At 44.5% G+C, this 23,094-nt stretch overlaps 1 protein-coding gene across 1 annotated transcript in view; it reads left to right on the plus strand.

The window, feature by feature from the left end:
- Positions 1 to 4,278: 4,278 nt before the first annotated feature.
- Positions 4,279 to 23,094, plus strand: part of VPS37B (vacuolar protein sorting 37 homolog B (S. cerevisiae)) — a 43,830-nt gene continuing 25,014 nt past the window's right edge. The window contains exon 1 of the mRNA XM_006865380.1: positions 4,279 to 4,389. Coding sequence (XP_006865442.1) covers positions 4,279 to 4,389 — 111 coding nt within the window. The remainder of the gene's footprint in view (positions 4,390 to 23,094) is intronic.

Here is a 23,094-nt window from a genome sequence, read left to right on the forward strand (position 1 = left end):
AGTCGGTTCCGACTCGATGGCACCTGGCAACAACAGTGTTGTGAGAACTCAAAGTGATACTTAAAGATATTTTGGGTGTCTGAACCTCATGGTCTTGCAATGACAGTGTATGCATGTACAACATTGCTTGTTGTCTTCCTGGCTTATCTGCCATGACAAAGCAAAGCAGGCTACACATGCCATGGATCACTTTCTAAAGGGCCATTTTGGTATGTGAAGTTAAGGAACTGGGATTTTGAAAACAGCCAGAAGGTCCAGAGACCACTCTTCAGGGAATTTAAGTCATCTTGCAGATTTACCTTCCTATGACATCTTCAATAAACAGAAGAGGTCAAAATACCTTCATTAGGCAATTGCAGTGGGTTAAAGTTGAGCTGCAAACTGAAAGGTGGTGGTTATGTGTCGTGGAGTCGGTTACAATTCATAGTGACCCTGTCCAGGGTTTCCAAGGCTATAAATCTTTACAGGAGCAGAAAGCCTCATCTTTCTCCCGCAGAGCAGCTGGTAGTTTCAAACTGCTGACCTTGCGGTTCACAGTCCGATTCGTAACCACTCTGGTACCAGAGCTTCTTGTTCAAATCCATCACTTACTCAATGGGAGAAAGATGAGGCTGTCTGCTCCCATAATGATTTACAGTCTCAGAAACCCTATACAGGATTGCTAAGAGTCGGAACTGACTCACTAGCACTTAATAGCAGCAATGCCCACTTACTGATACTCCCTTCCCATGTCCTGTCTATAGGCATTGCTGCATTGGTTATGTACTGTGCAAAGAATTACAGCAAACTGCTTACAACAACAAACATTTAGTCTCACACAGTTTCTGAGAATCAGAAATGTGGGAGCAGCTTGCTGGACAGCTTCCGTCTCAGGGAAACCAGTTGATGAGGAAGACTACAAAGGGTCATTAACATATTTATTTTGTACGATATTTATTCTGTATCCTGGTGACTACATGAGTCTTTGCTATATTATTTATTTTGGAGGGGTGGGATGGAGAGGCACCTAAAATAGTTCATTGGTTAATGAACTATTTCCAAATGGGAGAAAGTAAGAACAAAAAGGAATAAAAGAAAACCAAAAAACCCTATAAATATATAAATCTCAAAATAACGAATCTTCCCGTACCTTCCATTTTAAAAATACGTTGTTGTTGTTATTGTTAAGTGCTGTTGAGTCATTTCTGACTCATAACAACCCTGTATAGGTTTCTAAAAGGAGCAACTGATGGATATGAACCGCTGACCTGTGATTAGCAGTCAAGTGCTTATCCTACGGTGCCATATCAGGTGTCTTTCCTCCCGCTCCTGCCACATCAACCTTCAATATAATTTTACAAATTGTTCTGAATTGTCTGTCTTCTCTCACTCCTCACAGCACGAACTCTGTCTCGAATGATTTTTTTTTTCTTTATGATGACTAATAGTTGGATCATTTCAGGTATTCAGATATTTGTATGTGACAGTGACAAGGGTGGTGACATCAGACTGTGAGTCCCAGGAGGGGAACGGTGGTTCCACCTGATGCCTTGGGGAGTAGATTCCTCCCATGCCCACATATGAATGGCATATGTGATGGGCACCAGTTTATCAGATGAACCCCATTTCCTTCCAGCTCCTCAAACTGGAAAATCTTTATGAATGATTCTACTCACTTCCATTAGAGAGAAAGAATTTTAATCCCAAGGCTAGACAATTTGAAGGTTCAACTATGGGAAGGTAATACTTTGTTGAAATATGCTTTCCAAACAATTCCCAGTATTGTGCAACAGAAGACTCATGGCCCAGCCAGTAACAATGCTCCCATTGACAGAGGTCTTGGCACATACATACATTGCCTTTGATTGGTCGGGCCAACATCTTAGTTAACCCACGAATGTTCCAGGCAAGACATAGGTAGCATGGAGACCCTCAAGTATCAGTCAACCAGAAGAGAGGACAAAATGTCCAGGCTCACATTGACAAGTTTGACGCCACGACAAGAAATCTTGACCTTGATTTGCCTTTCTTCCCTCAATCACTTTTAAGAATGGTGAAAAGTTTCTAGAGCAGCAAAAACATGAAGATTCTGTGGTTTGCTCTGCTTGACAAAAGGAAGTGGCATGTAAACTTAAATAGGTTGGTGGCAGAAAGCAGGCTTGAGAAGAGTTATAAAAGGGATCTCTTTTTATAACTGGGACATGAACCTTATATAAACATAGCACTTTAGCAGCCTGCGGGTAAGGTTGTGCTCTTCAGCACTAGGCTTGCTCTTGGTGTGTGTTCTTGGCTGAATCACTGTATCCCTTTATGTTCTGGAGTACTCTGAACCTTAACTTTATCCTCACCTTCTGTAAGGACTGTGAGAAGTTTCTGGACAACTATTTAAATCTCATGGGTGAATGTTTTCTAGAAATGTATCTACTTTTTATAATTTGGCAGGTCTGCTCTTTACCTACAGAGAAAAAGGGAGGAAAACAAAGCAGTATTACATTTACTGTCATTTCATTGTGGTTTTATCGTGCCCTTTCCTCCCCAAAGTCACCTTTCTTGATCATCTATAACAAGTTCAAAGGAAGGAAACCACTGAGTGAGTGCCCTTTTCCGCAAGATGATTTAAAAAAAAAAAAGGCCCTAACATTACTCCTCCCCACCCCCCACCCCCTGCCAATATGTGACTTTAGTTTCAAGCAGCTGGAAGGAGGAAGGACAACAGTGCGCAGAACCCAGTGTAATGTTTGGGCAGGTAACTCAGACTTTATGCCCTGCCGATGGGGAAGCACAAAGTTCATCAGTCAGCCTACAAGTGTTTACAGAATGTCTCCACTGTATGCAGTGCTGAGTTAGGCCATGAGGTCAGTGTGGTGTAATGCCAGTGTGGTAGACACCAGACTGGGAACCAAGAGACCTGCCAATGACTTCATTAAAAAAAAAAAAAAAAATGTATTACTTCCTCTTACCAGGACCTCAGTTTGTTTATGTATAAAATCAGAGGGCTGTAGCAGTTAGCTCAGAGTCCTGGTGTGGCGCTGTAGGATAAGCACTGGACTGCTAACCACAAGGTCGGTAGTTCAGATCCAACAAACCATATACAGGGTCACTATGAGTTGGAATCGACTTAATGACCCTTAATAGCAACAACATAAGGGTTAGCTCAGTTTTAGATTTCTTCCAACTAGAATGGTGGTAGATTCCATAGTAGACTAATGAGCTCCTAGACCACTGATGTCAAGGTCTTCCAGGTAACTGGGGAGTCCGTGATTGTACAGCTTGGCCCAGGTCACCCTGCATGTTCACATGCTTCCTCTGAACTTGCCATGGTTCTTGTTCATGTTGTCCTGGACATCTGACTTTGGGCCCTTCATTTGAGTATACCAAGCTAGTCCTGCCTCCCGGCTTTTTGCACATGTTGATCTCCTAGCTTTTGGCTTCCTATAGGAGTGGTGGCTGTTTCCTCCCTTCCCATCCGTTAGATCTCATCTTAGATGTCACCTTCTATATTGTACAAGTCTTTATAAAAGAAGGCCTTCCTTATTCTCATATTTTAGTATCCTTTCTGTGCATACTCATAATTTTTTTAACCATTTGTTTCTTGTTTTTTGTTTGTTTATCCTATCAGTTGGTTGGCTTCCTGCAGGCAGGGGCTGCTTTCTGGTGGCACTGTGGGATTACCTTTGGCTTGCTAACTCACTAGCTGTTCCTTGTGACCGATATGAGGCTGGCTCCTCCAGTAGAGACTGATAGCCTTGGAAACCCATCAGCTGACAGTGGGGGTTTACTTTTAGAGTACATATTGTCACCGAATGCTTCACCCATCACACCATCTTATTAAATGAGTGACTTGGCATTGCCGTAACTCTGAGGCATGGAATGGTATCCATAGTTTCCCAATGAAGTCCTCTTCTTTGAGATTCTGTTGTGTCAGACTGGGTTGAGGGGATGCAATAATTTCCTCCCCATTGCCTTTTTTTTGGGGATCAGTATTCCTTTTCCGGAAGGAAAGGGGAGCTTATGACATCATGGCGCTCTCCCCTGTGCTGGAGTGACGTCATTACTGGCACTCAACGGATCCCAAGTCCCTTACCCTTCCCTACCAACTATCCCTCCGCCCCCAGAACTCCCACCTCCGCGCACCACGCCTGCTCCCGACGCTACGTCACATCCGCCCGCCCGCACACCGATGACGTCACACCACGATACTGGCGTCACGTGCCTCCCGCTGGGGGCGGGCCTTGAAGGCGGAGCTTCCGGTCCGCGGAGCTTGGTGTCCCGAGAGGCTCCGAGGGCCGAGACGCGGGGATGGCGGGCTCCGGGAACGAGGCCCGCTTTGCGGGGTTGTCGCTGGTGCAGCTCAACGAGCTGCTGGAGGACGAGGGGCAGTTGGCAGAGATGGTACAGAAGATGGAAGAGGTGAGCCGGGTGGCGGCGAGCGCCGGGGCCTCGAATTCTGTGGAGAGAACTGAGGCGGGAGATGAGGGGCTTGAGTCGGTACTCGGGGAACCGAGGAGACGGAAATTGAGGTCCCGAGACGGCTTGGGAAATAGGTTGGGGGTCCTGAGACGAGCCTGAGCGGGCTGACTCCGTAGCGCTAGCGGGGATTACTGAGCCTGGGAGAGGGATCTGGGGGCGTAAGGGGCCCTGGATGAGGGGCGACGGAGGGAATTGCGGGAGCTGAGGTTGGGCTCGAGGCGGCCTGAGGAGGACCGGCGTTGAGTGTGAGCAGGGGTCGGGGGCTTTTGAGGCGGGGAGGTGAGGCAGTTACTGGGGTTGGGGAATGGGCTGAGGGGACGAGCTGGATGGGAGTTTAGGGAGAGAATTGGAGCTGCGTGTCTGTGTGAGTGGGGTCCGCCTGGAGACGGGCCGTAGAGCTGGTCTCGGAGGGGGAGGTCTCTGAAGTTGGCCGTAGCCGAAGTTTTGAGGAGTCTGTCGGAGGGGCTGAGCTGAGGCGTGATCGTCCGCGGGGTTCTCCTTGTGCTTGGGCCTAAGGGTGACCGCGGGATCCCTTTTTCCATAAGAATCACAGCGTCTGTGGAAGGAGTTGGGGGGCCCTGGTGGCGCGGTCATAAAGCGCTGGGCTGCGAACCAGAAGGTCGGCCATTCGAATCCACAGTCCGCTTTTTGGGAGAAAGCTGAGACCGTGTGCTTCCGTGAAAAGGGCAGCCCAGGAAACCCTATGGGGCATCTCTCCCTCTCGTCTGCCCTGTGGGGCTGCTGTTGGTATTTGGGGTGGGGGGAACGGTGAAAGGAGGAGATCTGGGTGGGACAGGCTCTGCCCCCCAGTGTCTCCCCGCCTGGAGCTGTTTCCGGGTGAAGATAGAGTGAAGCCTGGGACCAGTGACCCGTCCCACCTGTTTGGTAGGCAAGCGGCACGTGTGTCTGGTTGTCTCAGGGTCCCGCGTGGGCATGCGGCTCAGGTGCCACGGCTTCGCCCCTGCCCCACCCACGGACCGTGCTCTTCCTTCTCCCCCGGCTCCCGACGCCTTGGGAAAAGTCGGACCCTGGCTGATTTCCCTTCCCGCCATCCAGCACCCTCCTCGTTTGTTTCTTAAGTCAGCCTTCCCACGCCCGCCCGCCCGCAGTACTAAGCCTCTCACCCAGAAGTCCGTGTGGGGGGCTTTTGACTTTCTCTCCTAAGAAGGATTGTTCAGGACATTGCCAGCCCCCTTTCAGAGGGGCTTGTCGGGAGCTTGCACATTCAAAACCACTGGAAAATCTTCAACAGATCATTGTCCCGAGCCACAGAGAGGCCACTGTAGTTAAGATGGTATCAGTCTTTCCATTAATACACCCCTTGTATTCACGGGCTTTGTAACTTGGCGCGTAAAACTGTGCTCCGACATGCAGTTCCCTGGGGGGTTCATGGCCTCTTCATGACATTTTCCATTTGGGAGAAGTGACAAAATCCATCTTGTTTGACTGAATGAATGGGAGTTTCACGTCTCCAAAGAAAGAGTCTTTGCTTTTCAGTTTCTCTGCTTTCCAGTTGCCAGGAAACCTTGTGTTAATTTTCAGTAGGGCAGCTTTCTAGTTTAATAATAAAATGATAGATTTATTTCTCAAATGGATAACATCGCCTACAAGATCATTTGCTTTCCATGTATCCTCTCTTTCAGTAAGAACAGAGTTTTGTAGGTGTATTGGGGGAGCGCTAAAAGAAATGAACAGTCTTTCACTAGAGGGAAGGCTATGGAAAAAATCTGGTTAATTGCACTGATTTTGAAGCTGTTAGGGATTGTTTCACCTGTTTCCTATATTTAACCTCCCAAACCAAACCAGTTGCTGTCAGTTCTGACTCTTAGGCACCTTAGTTGTTGTAGTGCTGTGGAGTCCGTTAGGACCCATAGTGATCCTGTATAGCGCTTCTGAGGAGCCGCAGGTGGTTCAAACCCACTTTGCGGTTGAGTGCTTACCCTACAGAGCCACCCTAGAGAAGAATAGAATCGGCCCCACAGGCTGTCATCCACAGACAGATGACCACATCTTGCTCCTGCAGAGTAGCTGGTGGGTTCAAACTGCCAACCTTTGGGTTAGCAGCTGAGGTCTTAGCCCTGCACCACCAGGGCTCCTGTCCGGTAACTAAGATCCTGGAAGTTAGTGCTTTTAAAGGGAAAGGCCAATTCTTAAACAGAGTTTTTGTTTTTTCCATTTTGGTTTCGTACCTTTCTTTTGCGTAAAGGTGACCTTCATACTCAGAGTACTTTACACACCTACTGAGCACTGACCTCCTCCGCTTGATTAGACCACATGGATCAAGTTAAATTACTCAGCAGTAGTTTGTTCTTCAGGGTGTAATGCCTTTAGAACCAGGAAACAACATGAAATCCAAAATGACCCTAACCAGGGTCACACTTTGCAAATCCTGTTGCCCTGGGCGTGTGTGATGGGTTTTAAAGGAATGGGTGTGATGTTAAGCCTAGGAAGTTTTACTCACCTGTTAGTATTGTACACTGGTTTCTTTCTGGTTGGTTGTGCAACATACTAGAAAACACTTGTTCACTGTTAACTTTGAGCAGATGGGACATTTATTTTGTGGTGTTCAAAAGCATTCAGGCTATGGGATGACCTAGCTGTTTTCCAGTTGTGCGACCACAGTCAAGTCACTTAACTTCCCTGAGCATCTGCTAGGAAGGGGTCATTAAATAATGGTCTCTGTTTCTTAGGTTAGACAGTGCCTGTAAGTACTGAACGCAGTGCTCAAGAGTTTGAATTGTCATGCAGAGATCTCTCTTTTCTGACATAAGTCACCTCATCCTTACATGCTAATTGGGTCTTACATGCTAATTGGGTCTTATTTTTAGACACTTAGTGAATTTTTGTCATTAGCCTAAAAAACATCTCACCTGTTTATGGCCAAAATGCAGGAGCCTTGTTGGTGCAGTGGTTAAATGCTCGACAAACAAAAGGTCAGTGGTTTGAATCCACCAGCAGCTCTGAAGGAGAAAGAGGGGGCAATCTGCTCCCATTAGTGTTTATAGCCTTGGGAACCCTATGGGACAGACAGTTCTACTCTGCCCTCTAGGGCTGTTATAAGTTGGAATCAACTCGGTGGCAACAGGTTTTGTTGTTAATAACGTAGTAGTTACTAAGCGCTCAGCTACTAATTACACATCGGTAATTCAAATACCACTGTGGCTTTGCAGGAGAAAACAACGTGCCATCTGCTCCCATAAATGTTTGCAGCCTCAGAAATCTTAGGGGTCCTATAGGCTTGCTATGTGTTGGAACCAACTTGATAGCAGTGGGTTGGGTTTTGGTTTATGGCCCAAATGATTATGTGTTCACTTGGTCTGGGGTGAGGCAGTAAGTGGACCAGGGGCATGAATCTCTTAAAGTTGAACCTTAGGCGGCTGGCTGCTGCTGCTTTTTTTTTTTAATTGGTGGAAGAAAGCGTTTTAAATTGTAGGGTACGGGCCTCTTCCAGCCCAAGGGGATATTTAGTGGTGACAGGAAAGTGTGGCTAGGTTTTGCAGGCATTCACGTTTGGGTTTGAACACAGCTGTGTATTATTCTCCACTTACATGGATTTAATTGTAAGTTGGAGTTCTAGCACAGCTCAAGACGTTGAAACAATGCCTGACTGTGGACATTCTTACTCTCTGAGTCTATGGGTGTGTTTCTCTTTTCCTGTTCCTCTTAACCGTTAGGTAATTCCCTGTAAATGTAGTCGAACCTCTGCACTTTGCTTTGGCTGTAAACTTTCATATGTACAAATGTCTTAATTTGATTTAAACTTATTTTTATATAGTCACGGAATGCGCCTGTCTCTCTCTATCTGTGTGAGTGAACCCCTCTGGACTTGCAGTGTTCTCCCTTAAATGGATCCCGTACTGAGGGGAGGAGGCAACTGGGGCAGACCTCTTGGGTCACTCCTCCAGGGATGCTTTCTGGGTAATGCTGATTGATTGGTGCTACGGATTGATTCCAATAAGGATTCAAATGAAGGATCTTTGTTTCTGGGCAACCAAACATGCCTCCATGCAAAAACTGCCAAAGCAGGCTGGGTCTAAAAGGCTAATTGTTTTGTGGGAAGTAGAGAGCTTTGGTCTAGAAGAAGCTGTGTCTCTGATGTATGTTCTGGTGTAACTTGTGTATGGGGCTGTGAATCATAATGGCTCATTGAAATGTACCAGCCGTCCTTTAATTCCTGGGGCGCCTGCTTCCCAGACAGACAAGCGCTTTGCAGGCCGATGGCACTGACTTTTTTAGAGGCTATGATGGAAACACCTTGAGTGTTCGCCACAGGCTTTATACAGGTTGTATAGTTGGTCTTGGATACGTAAAGGGATTAACTGTATGTTTACATCTTTTCTTCCATGGGCCTGTTACTTTAAGCCCTGGGGGACGAAGAGTACCTTGTGTGCCCAGGAACATTTTCTGAAAAGCAAGTTTGTAAAAGGAGGCATTAAGATTTAGTGGCAGCACCTGAGAGTGCTGTGATTTTGCTTGTTATTTAAACTCTGAGCTTCTAAAGGAAGGGTACAGAGAGACCTGCCTTGTGGGGTTCTTAGAGGTGAGCTGTAATGACAGTTGTTACTAGTCATGATAGTTGGCAGTGAGGAAGTCTTCGAGAGAGGCTGGCTGGCTCCACACATCCTGGGGGAGGGCACACGTCAATCTGCTCTGTTTCTTCATGTGAAAGAAATGTTGTACATTATACATGTAGAACACTGTTTGTTTATCCATTTATCAGTAGGGCATTTGAGTTATTTTGGTTGTTGAGAATAGTTCTTTGCATATTTGTGAACAGATTTTTATGTAAACATGTCTTCTGTTCTCTTCAGAATATGTCTGGGAGTGGAATTGCTGGGTCATATGGTCATTCTGGAGTCCTGGTGTGGCACTAGGGGTTAATGCACTGGACCACAAACTCAGTTTGAACCTCAAGGTTGGCGATTCAGGCATACCAGTTGCTCTTCAGAAACCCTGTAAAGGGTCGTTATGGGTTAGAACCGACTCTACAGCACTTAGCAACTACAACAACATGGTCATTCTAGAGTCCTGGTGTGGCACTGTGTAGGATAAGCCCTGGGCTGCTAACTGCAAGATTGGCTGTTCAAATCCACCAGTTCTTCTCAGTAACCCTTAGTTGCTGTGAGTTGGAACCAGATCGACAGCACTTAACATGGTTATTTTATACTTAGCTTATTGAAGAACGAACCCCAAACTTTTCCACCGTGGCAGCACTGTTTACATTTCCACCAGTAATGTATGAGGGTTCCAGTTTCTCCATATCCTGGCCAACAGTTGTTACTTTCTGTTTTTATTATTATATTTGAAGAACTGGCTTTTAATACCTGCAGTGTGACTCCCTGGTGATGATGGTTATAGGCCATGGAGTCGGAACCGACTTATAGTGACCCTGTACAGGGTTTCTGAGGCTGTAAGTCTGTATGAGCAGAAAGCCTCAACTTTCTCCCGCGGAACAGGTGGTAGTTTCGAACTGCTGACCTTAAGGTTCGCAGCCCAATTCGTAACCACTACGCTGCCAGAGCTCCTTAGTGTGACTCCCTAGCAAATAGTAACTCTTTCCAATAGCAGTTTCCTCATTGGAAATAAAGGGATAATAATAATCACTTATTTAACTGAGTTTGTTGGGACAATTCAGAGTCAAGTATGCTTGCCATGGGGCCTTGCACAGAGCATATGCTTGCCATTAGTAGTTAGTCTTCGGTATTGCTCAACACTAAAAGTTAAAGTATTATTGCTGCCCAAATGAAAGATCCTACTTGAGCTCCACAGATGTTGAACACTTACTCTTGTGCATGGCACAGCAGCATTAGAAGCATAAGTAGGCATTCTCTTTGAGGATAACCCAAACACAAAAGCATCTCTGATAATCTCTGATGCAGGAGAGAATCAGCAAGGCTCCACATGTACATAATCAGTGACATTGCAGGGCCCCTGAAGAGAAGCTCGAAGGCAGCGTTAGGTTGGACTTTGAGAGGCAGCTGAGGGTTGTTAAGTGCTGTTGAGTCTCACTGTGATCCTGTATAGAGTTTCCAAGGAGTGTCTTTCAGGTTTCAAGTGCTGACCTTGTAGTTAGCAGTCCAGTGCTTATCCTACCGCGCCACCCCAGGACCCAGGACTCCAGTGAGTGTAGAATGTATATTATTAAATGCAGCAGTCACACAAGCTAGAGAGACTACTATAAGGAACGCTGTGTATCTGCCCACCTTAGGAAGTAAGTAAGCTTGACCAGCCCTGTGGAAGCCCCTGTGCTCTTCCTATTGAGCTTGGTCTCTTCAACTTCCCTCCCTGCCCCCATGGGAGCCACCATCTTGAATTAGGTGTTTATTTCTTTTTAAGCTTTTATTATACATTGAGTGTAGTTTACATGACAGAACTTCGGTTTTGCCCTCAACCAATTGTATTTTGTTTCTTTGCAGTGATTATAATCTCCTTCAAGCCAGCCTCCAGCCCACTAGCACACACTCTTTCTCTTTCCATGGGTCTAGAGTCCTCAGCTGCTCTTTCTTTACATGCCATCACTTCTGCCTCCATCTCTGGTGTCACTGCTTCTCTGGTTAGGATCCCTCTCTCTGATCATGCTTTTCTGTCTTGATGGTCCTAGGGGTCCTCTGTTCCTGGACTGTAAGATTAACCACTACCCCCTTTTTGTTACATATCTCCTATCTTTACAGATGTGTAATAACAATTACTCCCTATTGAATCAAAAGAATCCTATCCCCATCCCCTTTCACCAGATCCACCTGGACAAGATGAAAACTATTCAGTGGCGCTTCTTAACCACCCCACCCCCAAAAAACTAAACTCACACTTGAAGACTTGTTAGCCAGCCACTTCATGCCTTTATAGCCCCCATTTTAGGTAGCCAGTGTCTAAGTTAGCAACCTTGTGTATTGAGGGGTATGCTTCATCTCTGATGTGAAGACGCCTTTGTTCTTGGTTGATATTTTGAGCAACTACATCCATAATCAAAGATCAAGTTGTGGCAATTTACACTTGCTTCCTGCATCAAGCTTCTTTATCTTCCTCTAGTTAAGTTCTGATGAGTAAGCCATCTTACTCATTTTTTTTGTATGTCTCCCCCCCATATCAGCTGGCCGCTTCACTCTCAGCTCTAGCCCATAGGGGCTAGGTCAGTGTTCATGGGATCAGGAGTTCCCAAGTCTCCCCAAATTTCTGACAAACCAGCCTTTTCTCTTCTCTCTCTCATCTCAAGGTCGACAAGAGTCTATGGAACATGGTCGAACTCAGCACTTGTATTCTTCATTCCTACCTTTCCCCCGCTTCCACTCACAGGTAGACCAGTGTGGTCTCCTGCGAGCTTAGAATTCTGCTCGTGTGTTCCCTTTGAGTTTCAGTGTTGGAGGGGGGGTTTGTCCTGAAGGGCTAACTTTTCTTGTCTTGATAGGCCCCAGGCGAACAGCTTGCTTGTTACTCTTTAAGGAATTTGACAAAATAAAAAATCCACCACCTAGGTATCAGGAAACAGTGATAGCAGGAGCAAAGGTCCCGAGGCAGGAAGGCACAAGACAGGTTTAGTGGCCAGTGTAGCACCATCTATTTAGACAGATCAAATTTGTTTCTATGTGGGAACCTGACAAGAGCTCCGGCTGGCAGGGCAGAATGGCCTGTGTGAGCCTGGCGGTGGCTGACTTGGGGACAGTGTGTTTCAGGAAATGTCTAGAGCTGAGAGGCAGAGTGTCCCTTGGGGCCATTTTGGGAAGAATGATTAGGCATCAGAGCAGAGCTGCTCTGGCACTGGTGTGGTGAAAGACAGGAAGTCCAGGCTGGAGGTACAAGAGCAGGGGCAGGTAGGGATAAGAAGAATGAGCATGTGTGTGGGGCAGGGCAGGGCGAAGTCAACCAGTAAGAGTCCCTGAGTAGTCCTCATCAGTTTCCCCTCCTTAGTGGCAGACACTCGTCCTTTTAGCCACTTTGCCTGCCTCTTCTGTGGCACGTGGTGCCCTCTTCCTTTCCAGTGCCCCTGACTGACCTGGGCTCCTCGAGACCTGAAATGGCTCTTGTTTATTCTCTATGCTTGGCACCTTGTACACTGCCTGACACACAGGGTGTGCCCACTTAGTGCTGCTGGGTGAGTGCAGGTGATGGGGGCTTCAAGTGGTAGTGAGGAGAAAGCTGGACAGCAGACAGGGCAGTTAATGTGGGTACATCCAGCAGGCCAGTGGATGCTTGGTTCAGGAGCTCAGGAGAGTAGTCTGCTTGAAGGTACAAATGTGCGAGCTGGCCACATGCAAGTGCTGGGGAAAAGCTATGCTGCTCGCTGAGGAGTAGGAAGTCGGAAAGATTGGGAGCAACAAGTCAGGTTACTATTTTACAGACTCATTAACATCCTGTTGAAACCCTCCTGGGTCTTGGTCTTGGAACCAGTAACTACCAGAATAACCGAAAGAGGAACCTAGAAGTAGACTGAACTGTTTGGTCTTCCTCAGTCCTATGCCAGCCAGTGTGCTCGCAAATGAAGTGTAGCCAGTGTTGTTGCATATTCAGCCTTTGATGGTATTTGTCGTGTTGCCATGGGGACTCAAGCCATGTCCTCGACACTGGGCTGCCCGTGAGGACCTATGTGTCAGCATCATGGACCTGGGCCACCGCTCCGTGCCAGAACTTGCCCAGACAAGTGTGGTCGTGGTTTGTTTCCTTTGTCAGCTGTGTGGGTTTTCATTCCAACATTGTTCAGAAAACTCACGTACCCTCTGGTACAAAGGCAGAAGAAATGTCTTTCTAGGATTTACTTACTAGGGAAGGATGAAAGAGAGAGAGAGATCTGACTTTGCTATCACTAGGTTATATGACTGTGTCCCAGAAAAGTTTTTGAAGACATTTCTCTTGGAATCGTGAGTAACTTTGTTCATTGCTATGCCAAAGAGTTGATGCCAAAACCGTGTTCTTGACTGTTTCATTGCCTGAGGGGTCTACAAAAAGTTCATGGAAAAAAGGATGAAAAGATAATGAAATTTCTCCACTGCCTTTTTGAAGCCCCCCTATACATGCAGGAAAAATGTAATCATGTTTAATGTTTCTTCTGGTGTGGAGCTGTAGGATTAGCACTAGATTGTGCACCACAATCCTTGGATGCAAGGTCGCTATGAGGTGGCAGCAACTCAACGGCACTTAACAGCAACAACAACATTTCATCATGGTTAGCTAGTGCCCAATTTGGCATGCTCTTTCCTGCATGTTGGAGGACCTGAGTGAGTTGATGTTTGCCATTGGACAGTTGCTGCATTCCAGGAAGTATATTCATTATCCAGCCCCTACTGAGGAGCACCTGTGGTGGTAAAAAAAAAAAAAACAAAAAGTAAACATTTTTGTAACTCCAGTTATTGCTGTGGGTTAATGCGCTGGACTACAAGGTCAGTTTGAATCAAAAGGTTGACAGTTCAAGTTCATCAGCTGCTCTTCAGAACCCTATACAGGGTTGCTATGAGTTGGAACTGACTTGACAGCACTTAACAACAACACTGAGCACCTATTGTGCACTGTTTTAGGGCTACAAAACCACTAACCACGTAATTTCCATCTTTAAGGATCAAAGGTTGTGCTAGTGTGGTAGCACACATCAGTGTACACGTGATGCAGATACACCCTGTGGGAGGGATCCTTTGAGTGGGTGAAAGGGGAGTGTCATCAGGAAATGCTTCTTAGAGGTGATGGCTAAGGGGCTGTGCCTCAAAAGACGCAAAAGTTAACCAGGTGCTGAGGGGAAGAAGAGGACCCAGGAACAGAGAACAGGGTATGAAGGACTGCCATAATGAAAACGGGCTCCATGCTAGCAGGAACACCAGTGAGTTGAAGAAGAGGTTTTTTTTTCCTTTAGTTTCTTACTGCTAGACTTACTCCATTGCAGAACTCGTGTGGAAAATCGAATGGGACTTGGTACAGTGAGGCTTTGGCAGATGCTTGCTTAGAGGACTAGAGTTCATCTGCTCTCTTAACCCATGGGTAGGGGTCTAGCATAGGCACACCATCACTGCCTGAGGTCCAGAGTTAATAAGCCTGCACCAGCCAGAAAAAGCCCCTCAAGTTTCACATATCCCTGTTTAAGAAGGTGGGCCGTACAACCTAGCCTATTTTTATTTCTGATCCCAACTGATCACAAACCTTCAAAAGGAACATTTTTAGACATGTTTGTTATAAAAAAATAGATAATTGCCAAAAACTGCAAAGAGGAAAGATATAATCATCACATGTAATACTAGAATCCAGAGAGAAACTGTTTTGCTATCATAAATTATAACCTACAAATATTAAGAGCTTCTGAGCCACCATCTGAGGTGCATCTATTGGTCTTTCCATGTGCCGGAAAAAGAAGAGTGATGCGGTTTGAAGAGGCTTAGAATCAGTTAGTCCAACAGACCATGTGAACATCAATCTCCATGACTCTGGGACTAGAAAAACAAGATGGTGCTCAGCCACCGCTACCAGTGCTCTGAAAGGGAGCACATTAGATAGAAGGTCCTGGAGACAGCGGCATAATGTATGTAACAAAACTCAAAATTACAAAACAAAACAGAAAAAATTCTGATGAGAAAGAGATTGGAGAAACCTGAGACTGTGGCCCTCAATCACCCTTCAGGTCTGGAAAGGAATACACCCTCTTTCAGTCCAAGGAGTCCTGGTGTGGCGCTGTGGGTTAATGCGCTGGACTGTAGAGTCATTTGAACTGCAAGGTCTGTGGTTCAAGCTCCCAATCCACTCCTTGGAAACCCTATACAGAGTCACTATGGATTGGCATTTAACAATAATATCCAAGCAGTGGTGGTGGTGGTGGTGTGCAGTGGAGTCGATTCCGACTCATAGCGACCCTGCATAGGGTTTCCGAGGCTATAAATCTTCATGGGAGCAGAAAGCCTCATTTTCCTCTCAAGGAACCGCTGTTAATTTTGGACTGCTGACCTTGAGATTAGCAGTGCGATGTGTAACCACCAGCTGTTCAAAACTACCAGCTGTTTCCGCGGGAGTAAGATGAGACTTTCTGCTCCCATAAAGATTTGCAGCCTCGGAAACCCTGTGCAGGATCGCTATGAGTTGGAACCGACTCCACAGTACTTAACAACAAATGCTATCCAAGCAGTAGATACGTATATAGGAGAAGCAACAACACTAGTAAGATGTGCTCCCTAGGAAGGATGGAATGGTCAGTCATTCAAACTCAAAGGGACACTAAGTATCTAAGGCCAATGGTGAGAAGGGATGGGAAGGTGAGTGGGGAGGCAAAGGAACCACAGGAAGGAAGTGGGATGACTGCTGGTCCACCACAGGGATTGATTGAGATGAAACAAAGTATGTTGGTTGTTGAATGTAAAATTGATGATCTTATCTGTAAACCTTCACTCAGTTTACAATAAAAAGTTAAAAAGAAAGAAAAATGATAATGCAAAAACCAAACTCTTTATCGAGTGGCCCCTCTCTCATAGTGACCCTATGTAGGATTTCCAAGATTGTAAATCAGTACGGAAGCAGACAGTTTCTTCTGCAGAGCAGTTGGTGGCTTTGAACCATATATGGTGCTGTGGGATAAAGCCTGGGACCACAAGGCCAGTTTGAATCAAAAGGTCCGCGGTTCAAACTCATCAGCTGCTCCTTGGAAACTCTCTACAGTGTTGCTATGAGTTGGAACCGACTTGATGGCACCACAACAGATCTTGTTGTTAGCATCCCAACACCTACTCCCTGGTCACCACCAGAGGGTAAAATAAAATATATTGATGTTATCATAAAATATATTGATGTGTTAAAATGACCAACATTTAACTTTTTTGGAAAATAAGAAGTAAGATTTAGATATATAGGCAGCTGCCTTCAGTAGATCATCTAATTCCCTACATCAGATATAATTATATAGAACTCCTGCTGTGCAGCAGAAGTAGAATAATCTAGAGTAATTGATTCTCTTTTGATTAGTGCCTTTTTCTACCCACGGACTGAAAAAAGTCCCCTGATTAAAATTACGTTTTCTCATTTATACTGATCTAAGTAATTTGATTCATAGGGAAGTAAATTTTGCGTGTTAAGCTGAATTCTTGAGTCAGTTGTTAGAAAGGTCCAGTTATGATGCCTTTTAGATATAAAAGCAAAACTGCCAAAACATGTGGCTTAATAAACATAACTCCAGATCTGTCTGGGTAGGCATCTTCTTATTTGTGTCTGTGCAGGAGAAAGATGCGGTGTTCTTCTCCCGTAAAGATTTACAGCCTCGGAAACCCTGTGCAGGGTCACTATGAGTCGGAACGGACTCCATGGTATTTAACAACAATGACAAAGACTAGTCAGAACCGACTTGAGGGCAGTTCACAACAACAGCAACAACAACAAAAGACTAGTCTGGAAAACTTGCACATGGATTTCTTGTAAATTGTGGTTAAAAGGAAACAGGAAGAGCTAAGGTCTTACTAAACAAATGATTGTTGGTTGTGGCCAGAAACACTTTTATTTGCCAGGGTTAATAAGAAAATTGGAGTTTAGAAATTCTGTCTTCCATAGAATGCTAGGTTTTGTCGTTGCTGAATTTTAACAGTATTGCACAAGCGCTATAGCATAATTCACACTCTCCGTTCTCTGCATCAAATATAGTAACCGACACTGCATCTGCCCACCCCACTCTCACCACCAAGTTCATAATTAGTTTGTATGGACATATCTCTCCTACACCCCACCCCTCCCATTCCCATCTGTACTTGGAAGTTTACCACAGATCTGTTTACTTCAGTTTAATTTGCTATAGTAATTATGTGATTTCATTCTATGGAAAGTCAGTTAACCATGAAAGGGAAAAGAGGAGAAAAGCACTTTTTGGGGGAAATTGTAAGAGTTAATGTAAGGTGATTAGAAAAAAGTTGTGGGTAAATTAAGTGTGGATTTGTTGTTAAGTGCCTTTGAGTCAGTTCTGACTTATAGCAAACTTGTCTAGGGTTTCTGAGGCTGTCCATCTTTTGACGGAGCAGAAAGTGTCTTCTTTCTCCCACGGGCAATGGTGGGCTCGAATCGCCAACCCTGTGGTTTGCTTGTCATACTAAATTGGGGGTAATTGAAAAGTTCAAGAAAGATTTTGCTGTCAGATTTCTTGACTAATTCCTAAATTCCCATTCTACATGAAAGGATAGGGTCTGTAAACACACACCCCCCTTTACTACTCTGAAACCAGACCTCAGACCTGCCCTGAGACCCAAAGAACTAGATAGTACCTGGCTACTACTATAGACCAGTTTGATTAGGATTGCAATAAAAGATTCAGAAAAGAGTGGGGAAAAAATGTAGAACAAAAATTAAGTCACAAAAAAGACCGGATTGACTAGTGTGATTGAGCCTGGTGCTGGAACCCCTGACACTGACCCTTAGGCACCCTTCCTGCTTGGAGATTGAACTACCCCCAGGAGCCACTGGAAACTGAACAATAGCCAGGCCTGGCTATTTGTCTGTGGGGAAAGTGTTCCTTGGAACAGTCCACCACAGGAAATCAAAAGACCAGCATTTGCCTTAAAACAAACTCATTAGGCAGAAAAGAACAGGAAAGAAGGAAACTGGGACCCTCCCCCCCATCCCCACCCCCAGGAGGGGAGAAAGTGGGACCAGCTCTGTTATAATGAGGAGAATGCAGCCAATGTCATGAAACAAAATGTAAATAAATAATCAAATGGGAAACAATTTCTTCTGTAAACTTTGGCCCAAGCTGTAATAAAGAGTAAAAAAAACAAAACAGAAAGTAAACATTTTTGCAACTCTAGTTAGTTGAAATATCTTTGCATTGAATTTAAAAGTTGGCAAATGAATATATCTTTAAAATAAACTAATGTTGGGGGTTATGAGTGTGTTTTGAAGCGATTATTGCTGGCAGCTGGTTCTGACTGAGGGGTTGGAGCACTTCCATCAGATCCCCTGGGGCCTCAGTTGCTGAGAGTGTGACCCAGTGGGTCACCAGGATCACTGGTGAGAAGCCCATGCTTCTAGGAGGGAAACCAGGAACTTCTGTAGTAGAGACATGAACCAGACCAGTGGATATGGGTCTGTTTGGGCTTCTGAGCCACCTTTCTCTTCTCCAGCTCGAGTTCCCAGTTACTATACAAGTAAAGTTGCATTTTTTTTCCTGCTCATTGTTTTATTATGGTAAAATAAAATAGTACAGAACATAAAATGGACCACTTTAACCATTTTTTAGTGTACAATTCAGTGTTGTTAAATACTTTCACAGTGAGATTGTAATCATAAAAAACAAAAACAAAACAAAACAAAAACCCAACATAGCCATTGAATCCATTCTTACTCATAGTGATTCTCTGTAGGGTTTCCAAACAAAATCTTTACGGGAGCAGCTAGCCTCATCTTTTCTCCTGAGGAGTAGTTTGTGGGATTGAACTGATGACCTTGGGTTAGCAGTCCAACACTCACAGAGCTACCATTGAAAATCATCACTACTTTCAATGTCAAGATCATTTTTATCATCCCAGATGTTATTGTTGTTGTCGTTAAGTGCCATCGAGTCGGGTCCGACCCATAGCGACCCTGTACAGGGTTTCCGAGGGTATAAATCTTTACGGGAGTAGAAAGCCTCATCTTTCTCCCGTGGAGCGGCTGGTAGTTTCGAACCACTGACCTTAAGGTTCGCAGCCTGATTCGTAACCACTACGCTACCAGAGCTCCTTATCATCCCAGATAGAAATTCTATATTTGGTAAGCAGTAACTTATTACTTCCTGCCCCCCAGTCCCTGATAACTTCTATTCTGGTTGACCTTATCTAGATACAAGGAGCTCTGGTAGCGTTGGTGGTTTCGAATCAGGCTGCTAACCTCAGGGTCAGCAGTTCGAAATTACCAGCTGTTCTGCGGGAGAAAGATGAGGCTTTCTGCTCCCGTAAAGATTTACAGCCTCGGAAACCCTGTACAGGGTTGCTATGGGTCGGAACCGACTCGACGGCACATAACAACAACAACAATCTAGATACTCCCTATAAGTGAGCTATAGAAAAGGGTGCTGCTAGCGATTCATCAATCGCTCTGCTACTAACCACCTGCTGTTCCATGGGAGAAAGATGTGACAGTCTGCTGTTTCATAGGCTAATGTATAAAGATGACCCTTCCAAAAACCCAAACTCAAACTGTGTGTGACTTCGGTGACATGGACCTTGACATTCATTGTTCAGATCACAGCCTTGGAAACCCCGTGGGGCACTTCTGCTGTTGGAGTCAACTTGAATTTGAGGATAATGGGCTGGATTTGGGGATTATGTATTTGTTCATTTGTGTAACATTGGCAAGGTTTATCCATATTGTAGCATGCATCAAATTTTCATTTCTTTTTATGGCTGATAATATTTCATTCTATAGATGAACCACATTTTGTTGAGTCAGTCACCTGTTCTTAAATAATTTGGTGGTTTCCATCTTTTGGCTATTGTGAGTAGTGCTGCACTGAACATTGGTGTGCGTATCTCTGAGTCCGGTTCAGTTCTGGGTAGATAAATAACATCTCTATAAGCATATGGCAGTTATCAAAACGATTTGTTCCTATTATATAATTTTCTTATTGATAATGTTATCTAAAAATTAGTCTTAGAACTAAGGAGATGATAGCTCTTGTTTTTTTCTATGAATATTAGGAAATTCATCTTTTAGAAAAAAATCAAACCAACCAACCTTGACCTCTGTGCCTGCCAGAACTGTACAGTTGTCCAACTGTACCAACCCTGATACCACTTTAATCTTCTCTAGGACTCTCTTGTTTTTGTTCAAACCTAACTTTACACTTTTCTGCAATCATTTGCATTTAAAGTGAGTAATTCCGTCATTTTCTAAACTGTTATCCAGCTCTACGTGGAGGAGCTTTCAGTCTCTCTCACTGCTGCTCCTTTCACAGGGAAACATGCTTAATTTCAATAACACGTCTGCCGTCACTAATAGCCATCTTTTCTTGATCTAGAACTCTTTTTTAAGGTTTTTATTGTGGATTGAGTGAAAGTTTGCAGGGCAGAACATCAGTTTTACATTCAACAAATCATGAACCTTGTTTCATTACAATGATTATAATCCCCTCCATGTTATATATATATATTCCCCTCCATCAGTTAACAGTATTTCTCTCTATCCACTTTAGCTTTTAAAAAACAACAACAACAACAACAACAAAAAACTCAGGCATGTGTAATAATTTAAACCTCCAAAGGGCACATTGTCCAAGTCTGCCTCCTGGCCGCCAGCCCTCAGTCCCTCTCGTCCCATAAATCTAGAGCCCTCAGCTACACCCCCTTCTCCATGACCCCACCTCTGCCTCTGTCTTTGGCGTCGCTACTACTCAGGATAAGGTCCCACATTCTGCTTGTGCTTTTCTCCCCTGATTGCCCTAGGGTCCTCTGTTTCTGGATTGTAAGATTAACCACTCCCCTGTTTTTGTTATAAAACTTCTACTTTTACAATTGTGACAATAGCAATTAGTCGTGATAACAATTATTCCACTATTGAATCATATGAATCTTATCCCCATCTCTTTTCACCACACCCATCTAGACAAGATGAAATCTATTCAGTGAGGATTCTTTCTTTCCCCTCATACTCTTAAACTTAAACTCCCTCTTGAAACCTTGTAAACCAGTCACTTCGTGCCTTTATCGCCCCCTCATTTTAGGTAGCCAGTGTCTAAGTTACGGAGCTCTGGTAGCGTAGTGGTTACAAATCGGGCTGCAAACCTTAAGGTGAGCAGTTCAAAGCTACCAGCAGTTCCATGGGAGAAAGATGAGGCTTTCTGCTCCCGTAAAGATTTACAGCCTCGGAAACTCTGTACAGGGTCACTATGAGTCGAAACTGACTCCACGGCACATAACAACAACAACAATGTCTAAGTTGCCCATCCCTATCTACCCTGTATACAGAGGGGATAGCATTGATAATTGATGTGAAGACTCCTTTCCTCTCTGTTGGTATTTAGAATAACTGCCGCTCTGAGTATAGGTCAGGTTCATCAAATTGAAGCAATTTACCCTTGTTTCCTTTATTTAAAAAAAAAAAATTTTTTTTTTTTAAAATCTTCCTCTAGTCGAGTTCTGATTATCGAAGCCATCGAGGCTAGGTCAAAAGTGTATACTGTATGCAAGTTTAGGTGTTCTTGTGCATCTCCCCTCACGTCGTATCAGCTGGATGCTTCACTCTTAGCTCTAGCCTTCTGTGGTTATGTCCTTGTCCATGGGCTCAATTGTCCCCTGTTCTCACCATGCTTTGGCCCAACCAGCACTTCCTCTTCTCTCTCTCATCTCCAGGTCAACGGGATTCAATGGACTGGGGTTGAATTCATCCCATTTCTTCACTGATGCCTTTCTGCCTCTTCCACTCACCAGTAGACCAGTGTGGTTGCCAGCAAGCTTACATGCTTGTTTGTGTATTCCCTATGAGTTTCAATCTTAGAGGGGAGTTTGTCCTGAAGGCACTTGATTGCTAGCCTTGATGTCTTCCTGGCGAACAGCTTGCTTATTCTTGTAGTAGCCAGTCATTCTGACATTTTTGTTCTGGGTTTTTCCTGATGATCTTTCTTTGAAGATGTATCTTCTGTTACTGTAGCTGTTCCAGTCTGCTTGTCCTTTCTAGTTGGAAAGTACCACCTCATAAAGTTCTGGATGGGACTCAGGATTTCACCTAAGGTCCTATACTCTGTAAAGGCTTTGCATGAGGCCTATTTCACTGAACAAGTTCTAGAACCCCTTTTTAGGTATTCCAATCAGTTATTGGCTGAAGACGGGTTTACAGGTTTTCTCTAATCAGTTTCCCAACATTCCTTTCTATCCCACTCAAGTGTCTATTTTACAATAAAAATAGTAGGCAAGGGAAACTAATATTCATAAGACAGTCGAGGATTTTAGTATTATTTATCCTCTTCAAGCTATACCTAGATCCCTGCATCCCAGAGCCCTGTTGTTCCAAGGTTGAGCATGCATCACTATTTACCTACATCCCACTTAGGACATGCAAACCTGTCTCAGTGTTCCCCTGTCTATCTTGTGCTTCCACCTCCTCCCCCTTCTTGTATTGCCCTCCCCAACACCTGAAGTAACCATAACACCCCACCCCAACCCCATTGTTGTGGTTACCTTATATTCCTTTCATTCTTCCCTCCATTTAAGACAGTCTATTTAATCCTGTAGTCTACCTGACGGTCTCACCACCTGGATCTCTGTTCCTCTGTGTTTACCTTCTTTCACATTGTAACTGTTTTGATCATAGACTGACCTCCCAGATCCTCTGTTCTTATAATTTTATTCTGTTTGTGAGTCATCCATTTGTTGATTGAGTTCAGGGTGATGCTGCCACGTACGTCATTCTTTAGTTGTTGTCTGTTCTTGTTGGTTCTCAGTCAACAGAACTTCCTTCAGGATGTTTTTTGTAGCAGGGTTGGCCTTGGCAAAATCCCTCTGTTTATCCTGGAATGTTTTGATTACACCTTCGTATTTTATATATGTCAATATGTATCTTTTTTCTTATAGGGTTTTATACGAGGCAATATATATATTGCCTCTTTGCCTGCATAGTTTCTGTTGAGAAATCCGAGCTTAATCTGATTTGCTTGCCTTTGTATGTTTTTTTTTTTTTTAATTAAATGTTTTTATTTTGGATTGAGTAAAAGTTTACAGGGCACATCATCAGCTTCAC

The sequence above is a fragment of the Chrysochloris asiatica genome, unplaced genomic scaffold (genome assembly GCF_000296735.1).
Source record: "Chrysochloris asiatica unplaced genomic scaffold, ChrAsi1.0 scaffold00078, whole genome shotgun sequence".
In the NCBI taxonomy this organism is placed as follows: domain Eukaryota; kingdom Metazoa; phylum Chordata; class Mammalia; order Afrosoricida; family Chrysochloridae; genus Chrysochloris; species Chrysochloris asiatica.